General features: G+C 33.5%; 3 protein-coding genes across 4 annotated transcripts; 1 reads left to right on the top strand and 2 right to left on the bottom strand.

Moving 5' to 3' along the window:
• Positions 1-521: 521 nt before the first annotated feature.
• Positions 522-2,747, bottom strand: LOC143552746 (uncharacterized). The gene is made up of 12 exons (XM_077042891.1): positions 2,643-2,747; positions 2,310-2,358; positions 2,173-2,221; positions 1,991-2,061; positions 1,850-1,908; positions 1,642-1,746; positions 1,510-1,567; positions 1,305-1,441; positions 1,173-1,229; positions 1,014-1,111; positions 736-932; positions 522-614 (listed from the first exon to the last, which is right to left on the bottom strand). The coding sequence occupies exons 1-12, from the start codon at positions 2,652-2,654 to the stop codon at positions 538-540; spliced, it is 969 nt and encodes a 322-aa protein (XP_076899006.1). The 5' UTR covers positions 2,655-2,747; the 3' UTR covers positions 522-537.
• Positions 2,748-4,488: 1,741 nt separating this feature from the next.
• On the bottom strand, positions 4,489-7,654 carry LOC143552745 (UDP-galactose/UDP-glucose transporter 7-like). The gene is made up of 7 exons (XM_077042890.1): positions 7,623-7,654; positions 6,246-6,351; positions 5,905-6,150; positions 5,706-5,816; positions 5,348-5,506; positions 5,098-5,241; positions 4,489-4,808 (listed from the first exon to the last, which is right to left on the bottom strand). The coding sequence occupies exons 1-7, from the start codon at positions 7,652-7,654 to the stop codon at positions 4,668-4,670; spliced, it is 939 nt and encodes a 312-aa protein (XP_076899005.1). The 3' UTR covers positions 4,489-4,667.
• Positions 7,655-12,102: 4,448 nt separating this feature from the next.
• LOC143552744 (beta-fructofuranosidase, insoluble isoenzyme CWINV3-like) lies at positions 12,103-15,904 on the top strand. 2 transcript variants are annotated; one of them, XM_077042888.1, is made up of 6 exons: positions 12,103-12,455; positions 13,007-13,860; positions 14,389-14,547; positions 14,874-15,112; positions 15,244-15,334; positions 15,424-15,904. In XM_077042888.1, exons 1-6 carry the CDS (start codon positions 12,110-12,112, stop codon positions 15,631-15,633), a joined length of 1,899 nt encoding a protein of 632 aa, XP_076899003.1. In that variant the 5' UTR covers positions 12,103-12,109; the 3' UTR covers positions 15,634-15,904. The 2 variants fall into 2 exon arrangements, with proteins under 2 accessions (XP_076899003.1, XP_076899004.1); XM_077042889.1 differs by having other exon boundaries at positions 15,428-15,608.
• The last annotated feature ends 2,238 nt before the right edge of the window (positions 15,905-18,142 follow it).

Here is an 18,142-nt window from a genome sequence, read left to right as displayed (position 1 = left end):
AAAAACAATGTTACATAGAGTTTTCGCGGGTTTTCACAACTCAAGTGGGTTTTCATTTTAACCTTACCCTATATATATATATATATATATATATAAAACCTGATTCGGGCCCGAACCAGTTTCAACCCGGCCCTAACTGATTCATATAAGGTTCGCTTATTCACACTCAAAGCCGGTTTCTAACCGAAACCAGTATGGGCCAAACAAGTATTGACCAGTCGTTGACTAAACCGGTCTGGTTTATAAACCGAACCGGTTTAAGCCCATTAACCGCTTTGTACAAACCTATGGTAACCAAAAGCTTTTTAACTGTTTAAGCCCATTAACCATCTGCTATCTTCACTAAACTTTATATTCTATTATAATAACTGTACAAATTCAAACTTCAAAGGCACGTTGGCAAATAGTACAACAGTTCCATGCAAAATGTAAATGATAACTCCATTTAAAAATTCCTAAAAGGAAGATAAAATCAAAGAATATTAAATGTACCAAACACCTACATCAGTTTTATGATTTCAATTTCTTGGCATTTTATCAAGTAGAAGCAGGATCTTTCGGTTGGGAATTTTGCTCAAGAGCTTCCCGGAGATTCAACACGATTTCGGCAAATGCTACAACACCACATTGACCGAAGAACGTCAATCACAAATCAGAAACAAATAACTAATTAACTATTAAACATCATTTAAATTTTGTTTAACCCGTTTGAGATGAAACACAGCCCAAACTGACCTTCGGGTAAACTCAAGGTGCGCAACGCAGATTCTGCATAGGATAAACGCATGGGACCCATGTTTCCAAAGGACACTTTTCCCTTTTTATCCCTGTTTGGGGACTTTTTTGATTGGCTCATGGGCCATGCCACAACACTTATACCAGTTGGAAGTATGGATAGCAGATCTGCATATCTAAGACTCACTGTTACCTTACTGCAAGAATTAACAACATTAGTTACACAGATATTAATCATGTCTTATGAATATATAAATGCGTAACAAGAAAATGCCAACCAATCAAAATCTTCTAAGAAAAATTCAATCATATGATATGGAAGACTATGATAAAGCTCTCCAATCTGGTTACCATACAAGTCCTTAATAAGACGGACCTGTAACAAGTAGAAAACGGTCATAATATTTAAATACTTGGTGAAGTATTAAAGAAAATACCTGTTCACGTCTATCAACATATGCTTGCAATAAGTCTCCAACGTGATCAATAAATTTCTGAAAAGCAAGTATTAAACAATTATACAAATATGAACTGAGAGATGCTACTAAAAAATAGAATTAGTTAATTACCATTGCATTGGAAGATAAAAGATCGTTTTCTGCTTCACGTAATGGCAAAAAGAAAGGAACAGTGTGTTCAATGACAGTCATCTTTTCAAGAAACGACTTGCTTTCGAGAACACAATGGTATTGTTCACGTGGCTCACCTAACCACCGAAATATGGATCTTGTGATATATAGTTTGCAACATAAGAAATGAAATATGACTGTTTACCAGCAAAATACGTATCATACTGTATGCCAATGCGTGCACCTTCCAAACAACAAATTACCTGTTAAAGAAGATATTTAGTTAAGAACATAATAATAATTTAGTTCCACTTAGCAAATATAAAATAAAAAATACCTTGGTTCCAACTTTATATGTAATTTTGTCCTGAATTATAGACACCGGCAGCATGCTTGCATCCACAGGTGACTGCATTGCCTTTCTGTCAGCCTCCATATGAACCTGACATCATAATAAAAACATTTTCAATACCAAACATAGCTACACATTACAGAAATTTAAATCAGAATATCTGAAGAAAATGAATAAGAAAAGGAAATTGCACCACTTCTCTTATAGTTGCTAACAGCCCATCATTCCACTGTTCGGTGCCTAAACAAACCTCTGAGAATAAAGGAAGATAATCTCAGAATAACCAAATTTGTGACAACAAAAGATAGAAAACAAAAAATGTAAGTAGACCTGCCTTGAGTTTGAGAAGCGCGTGCAGCTTCAAATTCCCTTTGTAGACGCTCAAAAATCATTTTATCAGAATCCCTAATATTAGAAAAAATACATAAATTATTACTACAATGAATGATCATAGACGTAATAAAAATACACATTAAACGCCAGAAACTAATATTCAGAATTTTAAAAAGTTAATACCTAGAAAGGCGCTCAGTCAGTTCTGCATGCCTTTTGAGGACACTTGCAACTGCCAAAAGAAACAACTGTGATTCTTGAAGTCATAAAAATGGTAACCTGAATACTTGATCCAAACAAAATAAAAGTATGAGATGTACATCTGGCCCTTGTGGTGTCTAAATGTATATCATCTTCCTCCATATAGTCCTGCAGTACAACCGAGAATACAACCAGAAGTTAAATGGATATATTGTTACCTGTTAGTTAAACGAATCACGTGAACAAAATCAAATGCATAATAAGTACTCAAGCTAGAATAAGTTTACAATATAATTTTTGTTTAACAGCGTTTGTTAATTCTGTAGCTCAGAAGCATTATGAGATCATGAGTTTCAGTTATGCAACACATGATGCAAAAATGATATAGAATGTCACTTAATAAATAACAAAATGGATACTGGACACAATGCTAAAAGAATGTGAATGGTTACCTCTTCTCCCATTTTATTGGTGGAATCCTCAATTGAAACTTACTACAAGCAAACAATGAAAAATTAATAAGCAAAACTGACAAGATATATAGAATGATGACAGCCAGTTAGACCTGTAAACGAACCAAATGAACACGAACGGGGCATGCTCATGCTCGTTCATTAACTTTAACCGAACATGAACATATATAAAACAAAAATTTTTTGTTCATGTTCGTTCATTAAGAAAATAGACATGTTCGTTTTCGTTCATGTTCGTTCATTTAAAACCTAAATGAACAGTTCACGAACGTAAAGCGAACTCAAACGAACAAAATTAAAGTATTAAACAAACATAAACGAAACATAATTGACCAAACAAACATAAGTTAGCATTCACGAATACAAACTCTAGAGGACAACCATGATATTTATTGTTTTCAATAAAAAAATAACCAAGTAAATAAATATATAATTTAAATTTTAAACAAACAAACAAACATGGATTATTGAACATCAACGGACATTCACGAACATAAATGAACAAACAAAACGAGTGTTCATGTTCTCTCGCTTATTAATTAAGCAAACTTCCTGCCAAACAGTTCATGAACATTCGGTTCATTTACAGGCCTACAACCAGTAGCTCAAAGTAACCTTCAGGTTGAAGTTAGTGACTTCTATAAGGTAGTTGTGCATATAAACTGTTTTTCATAAATCCTAAATGCACATCACAGTTCACAATTTTAAATACTAAATATTAATCAGTAGTAGTTAGATTAACCCTAATTAAAACTTTCGGTAAAATTTGTGGTTCGATTTAACATAAACCGAAGCTTAATTTAAGCGCCACATACGATCGAGTACATACGATGAGAAATTAAAGCTTAATTTTATAATATACTGATACTGAGGATAATTATGAAGAATAATAAACAATTAGGGCAATATATAGATTGGAAGAACGAGTAGTGTTTGATACAGTGAGAAATTAAGGATTTGAATAATTTCATGATTTTCGTATTCGTGTTACCGGAAAAAGAAGGTGACGGTGCCTGGTTCTCCGATGGCGGCGACACGCTGCTGCTCTGACGGAGATGAAAGTGAGAAGTGCTGTTCAATGGTTAATTTCTCCACAGGGTATATTGGTAATTTTTAATAAGTTTTCTTTAAATTCACGGCTTACGATAGAGTGTGCAACCACCGCTTTTTGAATAGCAAAATCGATATCATAAAAATGAAGCTTCAGAAATTAGAGGCCGAAAGATTGATACATAACTCGCTGAACCCTAGTCAGAAATTCGATAGCCTAAGGGGCCAAGAAACCAAATGTAACAATCAAAAGAGTGAAACACGTGTTAACAAGTTCCCTTGTGTTTAGTTTCAACAATATTGTTTTTTATTTATTAAAAATAAATGTTGTCTATCGTATAAAAAGTTTGTACTGAAGGGCCTTCATCAAGAAGTTGAATAAGGTTTTACTATTTTTAAATGATGTCTAGCGTACTTTTTATTTAGTCTCTTAATTCACATTTCACCTTTTTCGCAATATACAAATCCAGAATTGGGGCGGGATAGGCTTAAAGTAAATTCACAACTAATTGCTCGTTTACCCTCCTCCCTAAAGAGTGATAAACGAGAACCATTCCACATTTCAAGTCATTAAGGTCGGCTCGAGTTCATACCATGAATCATGACCCTTCCTTTTTATCCGTTTCATGATCAAAGGCTAAAAAACGATTTCTTTAGCTCCTAACTATTCGTTTGTTCTCGTCTTAACACAACCCTAGTAGCATAATGCTAATCACAACAATTCGAGATTACTAATGCAACATTACAACCTCAGATTGAATAATCAACAGTTCATTATAATCAGAAGTATTCATCCACATGTGGTTCATCTTAGCACATATAGTGAACCTCTTGTATGTCAAATCTACTATAGCTATAGGAATTTGCTTTCCAATTACAAAGAAATAAATATGAAATTAAAAACTTGTACTAACATGTAGATTATCTTTGCTGAACTAGAACCCACACGCCAACTTATTTCGGGATTGTGGTTCTTCGCTGTTTCTCTTGATATTTCGCAAGTGAATACCACAAACCGCCAAGCGTATTGATCACCAACCCGCTAACATTCAGAAAGTGTACTTGAACTCCTCCCAGTAAGAAAAACCCAAGTGTCTTGATCCACCAATCATAAGTCACATTAGGCACATTCATAAATAATCGAAAACTAGAGGTGGCAATCTCGGACACGTTTATTTAATACTTAATAAAAACTAGCTTAAAAGTCACTCAAAATGTATTTTTAATGTATAAGACGTTCTACTTATAAAAGAGTTAAAAATGTTGAATAAGATGTGTTTCAGGTAAACTCTGACCCGACCCATTTTGATATGTAACCAAACCGCCCATTTTGCCACCTCTAATTGTAACAAATAAACCAACGAATAAAACCATGGAAACTTACAGTAGATCCAACACCTTTGAGGACTCCAACAATGGTTGTAGTAAGGGCAGAATTGACAATTGTACATAGAAACATGGTGTAGTTCAAGATTATTCCCATCACCAATGAAAGCACAAACATCACAAAAAAGTATATCGAAGTACTCTGTTTGACACAACAAAATTGTGTAAGCATTCAGGAAAATGACTTAGAAAATATAAAGAACGTGCCTTTTGATGCATTCATCAAATACAAGACTTGTAATCATTACCTTCGCATATAATAACGAGAGCGAGGTTGGGAATTCGCTAGTAACTATTATGAGAAATAACAGAAATGGCAAGGATAATAAGCTGTTGTAGAACATGATTTCAATAGATGAAAGCCCATCTTCTGCACCCGATCTTTCCACCAAAACAAGATACATTGTCTGCATGTGACATCTAAATGTCATTCCTATTATAGATAAACATTAATAATTTTGGAGAAGCTATATTATTACAATAAAGATCTAATTTTGTTTGCATAAATTGATTTCAAGTTTCAACCATCTTTCAACCGATTCGACAGCTTTCTTTAACTTTTCTGATTTGGCCCGTTTGACCCGTAACTCAAATCTACCGACGCACCTGGAAGAAGACAGATATAAGAGCCATCATGTATCCAAGTAAGTCAAAGGAAAAATCTCCAAGTGCAGCAATCATTACACCCGCAGCAGTTAATGACACCGAAAGAATGACCTGAAAACCAACATAACTGTTAAAATGGAACTGTAATGCACTTATTACTTATATTATAAAATAAAAATGATGAAATGTGATAAATGACCTGTTTTGAGTGTTTTCTCTTCTTATAAAAAAGGCCAGCAATTAACACAGCCAGAGGCGTTAACCGTTTTATAGCAATATACATTGGTATATTGACTCCTTTCAAGCTTGCTAAAGCAAACGCCACATTTCCGTTATAAAAGAGCGAAACAAGAACCAGTTTTTTTGCAGTGTCAACATTCAATGCTTTGGCTTTTGTCCATCCCGTTACTCTTCCAAAATGTATAAGCAACGCAGTCGCCAATTGCTTAAGATTTTCCATAAAAAATATATAAACACTCATAACAATAAATAACGTGGCAAATTTAACAAAACTGTAAAGACGTATGTATTTATTATTACCTGTAAGGTAAGGAGAGTCATTGAATACGCATACTCCATGACAACTGCTTTGTTTATGAAAACCATTGTCATTGACGCAATTCCATATGATAATGCAGCAAATAAACTACATTGTGATTAGCATAACATATCCAACAAACAATTAGTAAATATTCCCTAAGCAGTTAATGCGGAAAAATATCGGATATCGGTTGAGGACCAATATTTGAGATATCGGTTATTGCGGTGAGATATCGGTAATTTTAATATCATGCAAAATTTATATATATAGCACTTTAACACTAACAATTCAGTATACTCTCATACTATTAATTAAGTATCCTTTTGCAACTTGCAAGACACTAACAATTGTAGCAAGTAGGAACTGATTAAGACTCAAAACACCAACATTAAACACTAAAAGTTGAAAATTAAAAACTTAAAACCCTGATATCGGGAATATCGGTGATATATTGGTCAAATATCGGTCAATATCGGTCAATATCACCGATATTATCGGTACCGATATTTTGACTGATATTTCACATGAGGACCGATAACCGAGATACCACCGAGATTGACTGCATAGAATATCCCTAACAGCTAAATTAGCGAATGATCGACAAACAAGTAAAATGACTATTATGCCCTTTTCATAAGTTACACTTTAGCCCCTTTACTGTTTTACTCTTTTAGAATTTACAGTTTGACCTCTCATGTTTGTTATTTTAACTATTATTGTTATTAGGTTAAATAATAACCGAATAATAGTAATAATAGTAGTAGTAGTAGTAGTAATAATAATAATAATAATAATAATAATAATAATAATAATGTTGTGTTCCACTTGTGGAGGCACCATCCATGCCAAGCGGGCATGATGGCACCCTCCACAACGTGCCGGACTATTCATCAAGTGGCGCGCCACCCCCATAATGGCGCCATTCTCTTTTTTTCTTTTCTTTTTTTTTTTTTGGAATCCACACCACAACCAATCACAAATCATTATTCTTTTTTTGTTTTTCCTTTTCTTTTAAATAGTTTTAATTATTATTTAAATGGGGATAGTGGCTAGTTAATCTACAACGCTTAAATTAACGAGATGACTAGTTATCTACATGACGATGACTTAGTGCTATAACTAGCTCTTTCTAGTTATTATTCATCATAAGCAAATCTACAAACACCAACTGCATACATTGTTAAATTAATTACCATACTCCTAAACACAAGAAATGAAATGTGCTAACGCTAGTGTTACTACTAAAAAGTACAAACAGATCTGATGTGGCAATATTATTCAATTATACAGAAAACAAAAGATCTGATAAATAATTAAAAAAAAAAACACAGATAAATTTGCAAATGATTAAAATTGATGAAAAAGAGGTAGCTCACCTAAGATACGGAGGCGTTGTATCCCTGTCCATGATAATACGACGACGGCAATTTCAGCAAATTGGGAAGGAAGATGAAAAGGGTTTTTATAAGTACTGTTGCTGGCACCGCATTAGGTTTAACAATAATAGCATGAATGGAATGAAGAAGATGGATCTTGGTGCACAGTCAAGCAAGCAACTGGTCACCTGTTCATGGCTTTGATTGAGCGTGTGGAGTGGGTTTTGGGGTACATCTGCATTTGATTTGGGATCTGGGAACTGAAGTGTATTTAATCATACCTTAATATTTGTACCTCTAAAAATACGTTACCTTTCCGGTTTTCATTATAACTGTTTTTATTGTACCCCTGATAAAAAAAAAAAAAAACTTAATGGGATAAGTTTTTTTCGATTTTCAATATGATGTTATAGGGGTTTTAATCGGAATGAAGATCCAAGTAGATTAATGTAAAATTTACTTTGAATCAATTCAGATGTTTAAACTTTCAAATAACAAAAATTAAACCGTTTGTAACACAGTTTCGAGGTACGTCTTACATCAATCGATTCGTATCCACCATCCGATCAAAAACCATAAAACATCGGTTTGAAATTTGTAAAAACCTTAACTCCGTTAAGCTTTTCTGTAACGGAGGTCAAATGAAATGTGGGAACGGTGACAGCTAATTTCAAAGGTGTAATTATTATCGGTTAATTGCAAATATGAGGGATTATTAAAATTCAATTTGTCACTTAAAATAATCAGTAAAGTTTGTTTATTTATTGTATGATATTATTGGTACCCACACTTGATGTAGCAATCAAAAGAGAAAACTGAAATATTCAAAAGGATTTACTTCGATCGAATACTAAAAAAACAAATGTTGATTATAACTATGAAACTTAGTAAGTTGAGCATAGAAAAATTTATATAAAATATTCGGATTTGAGTTTCGAATATTTAAAGTTGACCCTTAACCGAATCAAACAACTAGGTTTAACAAGATGCGAACGTATGAACTTTGAATCGAACATTATATTCAAAATTTTATAGAGAATTACATGTTAAAAGGTATAAAGAGATTTTGACTGATGTGTTAAATTAGAAGAGAACTTTTATCAAAGTCTAAATAAAAATAAACACGTTGCAACGATATATTCGGAATGATATAAAGAATTATATTATAATATTAGAATAATGAAAAAGGATGGACAACGTAACTTTATATACATATAAAAAAACTATATATATTGTCAGGCAACTTTGATGATGTGTGTGTTTGTGCTTCGGTCACTTATACATTATTATTCACAACTCGTTTTAAGTAAATTTTATATCGATACACTATGTCACAACTTTTCACCTCTCTCTCTTTTAACACATGCACTATTCTTGAGACTTCCAATTGTTTAATTGTGCCCCATTAGACCATGCACAGTCAAAACTAGATACACTCATGGCATTTTATGCCATGTGACGCCAGTCAGCTTTTAGACATTTTACAAAAAGTGGATGGAGCGGGAAAATGCCCCTAAAACGCCTATCTCTCCTCCCCCATTCTGTATCTCTCTCTCTCTCTCACACACACAAAACCCTCAAAATGTGAGCCATTACAACGTTATGTATTAACATTCCTCACAATAATGCCATGCATAAGCATGATGGCGGTGTTCATTATGGCCCCAAAACACCATAAAATATATGCCACTACGGATGGCCATAGGACTTATTTAGTTCCTATGGTTAGTAAGTTGATTGTTTACCTTATAGTTTGTCTGGTCAACACCTACGACCCTGGTAAAATTTTAACAAACTTTTAAAAGAGAAAAGCATGCACTCCTTCAAAATCACAAAATAATTAAACATCTTTTATTAAACTTTTCATTTTCTTAAGGCATAATATATACATATAAAAAAACTTGGGATGTTGCAAAAACTCAATAGAGACTATTATAATGATAGTAATATTTGAGATGAATGTAATTGCTTAACAAAGATGATACAAGATTTCATTTGGTATGTTGTTATTAAAACAAGGTTTCTTTGTTTTCACTCATTGTTCTTGTTTTATTTCATAGGTCAAATTGGATCAGAGTAAATAGAAATGAATGTGGGCTTATATGAGGGGTGTCATAATGAAATGAACGCTAAAAACCGGAATGAAATAGGAGGCATGTTTGCACCGGGTCACTTGAGTTTTCAATTTCAAATAGAGTTCTATATTCATAATAAACATATATAGTTTCAAGAATTTATTTTGAAAACTGCTTTGTTTCATCCTGATCCAGTGTATCTTTTTAAGCTTAATTTTTGCATTTTTCCCTGTTCACATTTTTTTTTGTGAATGTGATCATATTATGTTTTGGTCATATATAGCAGATGATTGTTCTTTTAACTCATAGCTTGTGACTCAAGTTGATCTTGACTAATACTAATTTAGTTAAGCTTGTTACTTTGGGACACGAGTGTCAATCTATGTTATTATTTTGGAAGATGGTGATGCATAAACTCAGGGTTGTTGATGATATTTCAGATGTCCTGTATGGCTATAAAAACGAGCCCTTATATGTATAAAAATTATAAAAAATGAAAGCCAAGGAGGAGAAGTTAGCAAAAAAGAAAGCGGAAGTCTAGAATCCATAATTTCCTATATATTATAAAAGAGGGTCTTAACATCTCTTCTATCCCTAGTTTTGTGTTAAAACACCGGGTACAATTATTAACTATTTGTTTTATTTATGTAAAACTAAACGAGTGAAGATTAAAACCTTGGGATTAATAAAGCACACAACAACATGGCCCTTATAAGACAACCATAGACATACAAATACGGTAAACTTAAACTACTAAAAGACTACGGTAAGAAAATACAGTAAAAAGCTTTAAAGAAATGATTAGATATGATGTAAAAAAATGTAGTAAAAGAATCGTACACATTAAGTTAAAAACTTGTGGTATTTTTATTTTCTTTGAACGACGATAACCATTTAAGACGTATACTTAGGGAAGATTTGAACCTAGGACTCTTTGAATACCATTTAGGATAAAATATTTTGATAATAATGTAAATGTGAACTTTAGAATTTTGAGATACCTAAAGATAAAATAGTCATATTATCATTTGTTTAAAGAAAAAAAATACAAAAAATAAAGATAGTATACTTTAATTATTAGAGAAAGATATATTCAATATGTTGAAGTTTGATCAAATACATAAACTATTAATAATTTTATACAGTATATATTATTCCCCTTTTTAATTTCATTCTATCATTATAAACCCCATGCGTGGACACATCATATTGCGTAAATAAATTGAATACGTATAGGTTACGTAATTAAATAAGTAAATAACTATGACAAACCAGTGCGGCAACATGCATATAGATGTATGGTTGGCATTTGACATTTATTGTCTTTAACGTCGGTGACCTTAAATTTTATAAATATTATGGACTCCTGTAAAACGAATAGTATAGTAGTAACCTATAACCAAAATAATAATATTATCTTTTTCCAAACATACTTTCATTAAACAAGACAAACTAGCAAGACGCTAGCTAGGCCAACAAAAACACAAAATAGTTCAAGAAAAGAAATTACACCAATTTTAATTGAAATAACATTATAAACTTATGAATTAACAAAATCAATTTTAAATTCAAAAATTGGATCTCTAGACCAGAGAATTGGATATAAAATGAGTTTGAGTGAAGTGTGGTTTTCGTCCATGTAGTTTGTTCAAATCTGCGGTTTTAGTCCAATAGTTTCAAATTTGTGATTTTCGTTCATGTGGTTTCATTTCACTTGCGATTAAACCCGCCCCCACTAACCCCGTTAAGTTTGGTCGTTAAACCCATCAGCGTGCCCCTCACGTGAGGGGCAGTTTTGTCCCTTTTTTTCCCAAATACACCACAGCCCTCACGTGACGTGAGGGGCAGTTTTGTCCCTTTTTTTCCCAAATACACCACAGCCCTCACGTGAGGGGGCTTGCGAATTAGTGCCAGGGTTTATTTTGGGGGGAAAAGACAAAACTGCCCCTCACGTAAGGTGCGTGTTGATGGGTTTAACGACTAGACTTAACAGGGTTAGTGGGGACGGGCTTAATTGCAAGTGAAATGAAACCACATGGACGAAAATCGTAAATTTGAAACTATTAGACTAAAACCGCAAATTTGAACAAACCACAAAGACGAAAACCACAGTTTACTCAATGAGTTTTGTCCATATTTGAATGAAAAATCCTAAAGGAGGTCATTTTCGCATTTGTCGGTGGCCACAACGACAAGGAGTCAAGAAACTAAGAACTAAGTCTTCGTACGCCAAATGACTATCATAAATTCATAATATTAAATCATTACAGCGACTTTAATAATATAGATAGTCATCACACACATCAATGACTGGGGCCAACCAAAATAATTCAATGACCTTTAGATCTACTAGAATATGCTCACGTACACAAAGCCTACCATACTTGACCAAAACTGCACAGCTTGCAGTTCATGATGTGGCTTTTGACACAACTATTGTCTCTCAAAACTTTGATGCAGATCTATGGTTTTTGTGTGTTTTCTTTGTGTTGTTTGCTGATTATTAATGGACTCGAAGTTGCGGCTTTCAAGGATCATAGATTGCGGTCGAATGTTTCGCAGCCTTACCGGACAGGATATCATTTCCAGCCTTCAAAAAACTGGATGAATGGTACAGTTTTCTTGGTTGGAAACGTACTTTTGTTCTTGTTGTTGGTTAATGCTATACTGTGGATTAATGTTTGTGTTTTGTTTCATGATCTTCCTTTCTCTCCATGCGTATTCGTATGGTGGCTAATGGAATTTGCAGATCCTAATGGTAAAACACAATCTTTTATGCACTTCAACTATTTAGAAAATGACCCACAAAATATTTAGAAAATCACCAACATGCCATTTTACCAACGAGTTTGACATAATAGTCTTGAATTTTAAATTTTTTTAATAAATGGTGCTTGACAAGTGTCTCTTGGCATGATATATTTAAATTTGGCTCAAAGAGTTTCATTCAAACACATCAGATCGATTCTTTTGCGCAAGATTTTTCACTACCTTTATAAAATTGGCGCAATAAATTCATGTTGGTCGCTAGGGCCCCACCAACCATCAAATTGCGGTCTCAACTCAAATCACGATCTTCAAGAGGATCTAGTGCATCATATTGAATGTATTGTGTTGTGACACAAGGGTGGAAATTAATGGTTGGCTAAAGGAGTTTCTTAACTAAAAGAAAGAAACTTCAATTTATTTTTTTTTTCTTTTGTAAAATAAAAAAAGTCGGGCTAGTTTGTCAGACTTATCAATCAAAATAACCATTTTGATGATTTTCCTGATATCCTTGTGACATTTGGTTTGTTATATATAACGCAGGACCAATGTATTACAAGGGAGTCTATCATTTTTTCTATCAATACAATCCATATGGTCCACTATGGGGGAACATGTCATGGGGTCATGCAATATCATATGATCTTATTAACTGGGTACATCTTGATATTGCTCTTGTACCAAACGAAACTTACGATATCAACGGATGCTTTTCTGGTTCCACCACAATTCTACCAACCGGTGAACCCGTGATCATATACACAAGTGCAGATGAAAATTTACACCAACTGCAAAACTTGGCATTTCCCAAAAACTCATCGGACCCGCTACTAAATGAATGGGTAAAATCGTCACTTAATCCAATACTGACTCCTCCAGATGGAGTTGACCCAATAAATTTTAGAGATCCATCAACAGGTTGGATGGGTGCGGATGGAGAATGGAGGGTTGTGATTGCTGCTAAGATTAATGCTCAAGGATCAGCAATTCTTTACAAAAGTAAGGATTTTAAAAGTTGGGCCAAGGCTTCGAGCCCGTTATACTTCTCTAACAAGACAAACATGTTGGAATGCCCTGATTTTTATCCTGTTGTTGTTAATGGGACAAACGGGCTTGATACATCGGTTCAAGGGAAGAACATCAGGCATGTTTTTAAAGCTAGTTTTAATGAGCATGATTATTATGTACTGGGAAATTATGATCCAAAAAGCGACCGGTATGATGTTGGTGTTGATTTTATGGACAATGCTAAAGAGTCGCCACGATATGATTATGGGAGGTTTTATGCTTCGAAGTCATTTTATGATAATGAGAAGAAGAGAAGGATATTATGGTCATGGGTTAATGAAGGTGATACTAAGTCAAATGCTGTCAGTAAAGGTTGGTCTGGCCTTCAGGTATAGACTTGTTTTTTTCTTTTCATTTGCTCAAAACTAATAGTTTGGGTTGGGTTGGTATGGGCTCACAAGCATACACTTATTTCATCTGTTTCCTTAATTTAGTGATCATTAATATGATTATAAAAACTATTTCCACATGATGTTGATATCCGACAAGTAAATGATTAATGTGACTGTTGACAATCGCATATAGTCCATATGACCTTTTTCACACTATCAAACGATTTATGGCTCGAATTATGTGACATGCAAGCTAGTGTACACTTTTGGAGGTGGTGTACTGATAGCAGGAGACTATTCTTTAATAAAGCCGTTTTGGTGGTCATACACTTCGAATAACTTTCAACACTTGTCATGTGTTCGACTCATATGATATGTTTTCTTTATAGTTTAATCTATTAGCGTAGCCATTAAAGATAAAACATAACCTAAAGAAATCCAATTTTTTTAAAATGGATTAAAATTATCATGTCTACATTTGATTTTAAACAAAATCTATATATGTAATTAATAACACGCTTTCAGACGATTCCCAAGAGCATCTGGCTTAGTGAAAAAGGTGATCAGCTGGTGCAGTGGCCTGTCAAGGAACTTGAAAAACTACGAACGAAAAAAGTGCATTCCGGAAATAAAAAACTCAAGGGTGGATCCAAAATTGAAATTTCTGGTATCACAGCTTCACAGGTGACTAAATCTAGTTTTCTAATAGTTAACCCATATCAAGAGTGAAGAGTAAAGATCTAAGGGGACTAATTCAGTTATTTGGCTTTAAAGGTCAAAGAAAAATGTTTTACGAATCAAATAATAAATAGAGCTTTAGTTACTATTAGATTATCACCAGATCATATAGTAGCTTTTTACTAATTACCATTATATTTGTTAATTAACAATTTAACATCAAACAGACCAAAGATCATATCAGATTAGTAGCTGAGAAATAGTTCATTTGACCGCAATAGTCAACGGGTCACACAAATATTAAATGACAGATGATGCACCTCTTGTTGTAGGCTGATGTAGAAATCACATTTAGCTTGCCAAATCTCAAAAATGCTGAGGTGTTGAGTGTTGAAGTAGTTGATCCCCAAATTCTTTGTACACAAAAGAATGCATCAATGAGTGGCAATTTGGGACCTTTCGGTTTACTGGTTCTGGCTTCCAGGGACCTGACCGAATACACTGCAGTCTTCTTTCGCATTTTTAGAACTGCTAAAAGTTTCCGAGTGCTCATGTGTGTTGACCAAAGCAGGTTTTGTCCGAAACTATTAATTCTTTAGTTATAAGTTACAAATTATATATTCAAATGCGACTACAGAAATTATAAATAACTAGAAAGTCACTTGATGTTTTTTTTGTTGTTATTGTTTCTCCTTAAAACAGGTCTTCGTTAAGACCCGAGGTTGACAAATTGATCTATGGAGCTTTTCTTGCGCTTGATCCTCGATACAAGAAGATTTCCTTGAAAACCTTGGTATTTTGTAACCAGTTTTAAACATATTTTGTATGAATATATTTATGTCGATCTAAAGGAGAGTTTTTATCATTTTGCTTAATTTGCAGATAGATCACTCCATTATAGAAAGTTTTGGTGCAAATGGATTAGCCTGCATTACAGCAAGAGTTTATCCAAAATTGGCAATTGGAGAAGAAGCATATCTTTATGCATTCAACAATGGTACTCAGAGTTTGAGTATTTCAAGTTTAAGTGCTTGGAGCATGAAGAAAGCTAAAATTGTTTCCACAAGGAAAAGAAGAAAGCCTATTAAATAAAACAACGCATGTAATTGTGGTTGCAACAAAGCTTCCACAGAAGGATTATATAGTTTAAAATATAGTTATAAACAATGTTTAGAAAACTGAAGGGTAATCAATCTCAAAAAATGGATGATACACTTCTAAAAAAAACTTGGTTGTGCTTAGCTCAATGACGTACGGTCCTATGAAAATTTTCCATGGACCTTGGAAATTTTCGGTGCTAGGATGTCTGCAACTCGATTTTAGATTTTTAGGTCTGGTTCGAGTTGGTTCCCATAATAAAAAGATGAAAACAAACCTATGTAAAATATGTCTGTTGTCATTAGAAATGAAAATACAATGTGCTAATATCATTACAATTGCTTTCTACACGTTTCATTTTATGAAATCAAGCTATTACATCATCTTGACCAACATTCCTAAGTAACTGTTTTTGATATAGCAAATACAACTATCACCGAAGCTTTTCACCAAATCAATTACACAAAATGGACTTCACATATTTCCGTAAAAAATCGAAACAGAAAACATATTTATTTCATGGAAATCATAAATAGATCATGTAAACTCAATTACTAACAAACTAGCTACGAGTTACTACAATAAATTACCAACGACAACTTTGAAATTTAGTAGACGATCAACAATATAAATTTATTTTCCGTAAAGAAATGAAACAGAAAAACATTTTTATTTCATGGAATCATAAGTAGATCGACTATAAATTCTAGAATTATTTTAAATTCCAAAACTTAAAATAAAATTATAAAACTACCATAACTAAGAATAAATTCAGTGGCGAACTTGTGTTGGGCTCGATATTAGCATACATCTTGTGACGGACTCTTGTTGAATCCAGTTTTAGGATGTATTTCGGTGAACTTGTATTGAGCTTGATTTTATCTTGTTTTGTGAACTAACTAGCCAATTCAATCCTACAGCTTAATAAAAAAAATCTATATAAATAAGAGAATTAGCTCGTTTACTGTCAACTCGTCTATATGCTTTTCCTAGACTAAGAATAAATTCAGTGGCGAACTTGTGTTGGGCTCGATATTAGCATACATCTTGTGACGGACTCTTGTTGAATCCAGTTTTAGGATGTATTTCGGTGAACTTGTATTGAGCTTGATTTTATCTTGTTTTGTGAACTAACTAGCCAATTCAATCCTACAGCTTAATAAAAAAAATCTATATAAATAAGAGAATTAGCTCGTTTACTGTCAACTCGTCTATATGCTTTTCCTAGCTTAAGCATAAGATCGAGTTGCAACCAATTTATCTAAATACTTCAACAAGATCTATATGATTTAGAATAAGTATATACACTTTATTCGACTGTCGAGCAATGTACTGCTCTACACTTGTTACAAAGGGAACTACAAATATGTACAAATACAACATACCACAATATGTATTACAAATAGCAAAATCAACTTGTATCCAATCAAATTGGCCCATCTTCCCTTTAAAAAAAGGCTAGTCGTCAAGAATTAATGAATAGACAAAATTGCTTTCTCTCTCTCTTGGTATGTGCCTTAAAATTCTTCTTCCCTGTTGCTAGCATCCTCACCATCATTGCGATTGCCATTAATTGAGTTCTATGGCATCTCATGTGACAAGACAAGTGTGTTTGATATCCTCATTCACTTCTACAACTATTGGCAAGTTTACACTCACTAATTTGGCAGAATTCTTCATCATCAATATTATCATAATCGGGACTTCATTAACGCATTGTTCTAGTTCATACACCCCCTTGGCTTCATCTTCACAACTACCCGCCATTTTTACAAAACATGTAACATGGAAGGATACAATGAGTAATATTATTGTTATGCCTGTAATTCTAGAACCCACATGTCGTTAGTTTTAGCTTTGATTTGAATGTAATATCTACCAAACCATGTTTTGGTCCACTCTAACCCCGTGACTAGTATCAATCATGTATATTTTTTCATGACAACAAAATGAGCAATCCATAATAATTAGGCTCAACTCATTGTACATACACTACTATTATATGTGACCCGCCTTACCACATGTGTGTTAGGTATGAAAACTTTATCCGCTTACAAATATTGTTTACACGACAAAATAGAATGGGAGGATCTGTATGCTAGAGTTTTCAATTTATCGCTTTAGTAGACTAATTAATTAGTCACTAAACACATAAGAATTCAGGATTAGTCGATCGCTTAACTAACAAGCTATTGAGATTATTGATTGCTTGACTTGTTTATGATCGTTCTTTTCAGTGACCCTAGTCGATCTCCTCACTTAAAGACACATTCATCGATATTCAACGAGATCATCCAAACTGGCTTCAGATGCCAAATCTATCACTAGATTCTCCATTAGCTTAAAGAAGTCTTCTGCTTGCAGTTGTTTTGAACATATCCCACAAAAGAAAGTGCAAAACTATTGTAGGAGTGGAAGCAGTTGATGATGCTTTGTTTTTAATACATGTCCCCTAAAACAAATAAAGGGTCTTCCAAGAGAATCTGTTATGTCTCTCAGGGTG

The sequence above is a fragment of the Bidens hawaiensis genome, unplaced genomic scaffold (assembly GCF_021521415.1).
Source record: "Bidens hawaiensis isolate Kalapana, Puna unplaced genomic scaffold, B.hawaiensis_p1.1 tig00017033_1, whole genome shotgun sequence".
In the NCBI taxonomy this organism is placed as follows: domain Eukaryota; kingdom Viridiplantae; phylum Streptophyta; class Magnoliopsida; order Asterales; family Asteraceae; genus Bidens; species Bidens hawaiensis.
The sequence above is the reverse complement of the archived record's forward strand: the minus strand, read 5'-3'. Positions and strand labels throughout refer to the sequence as shown.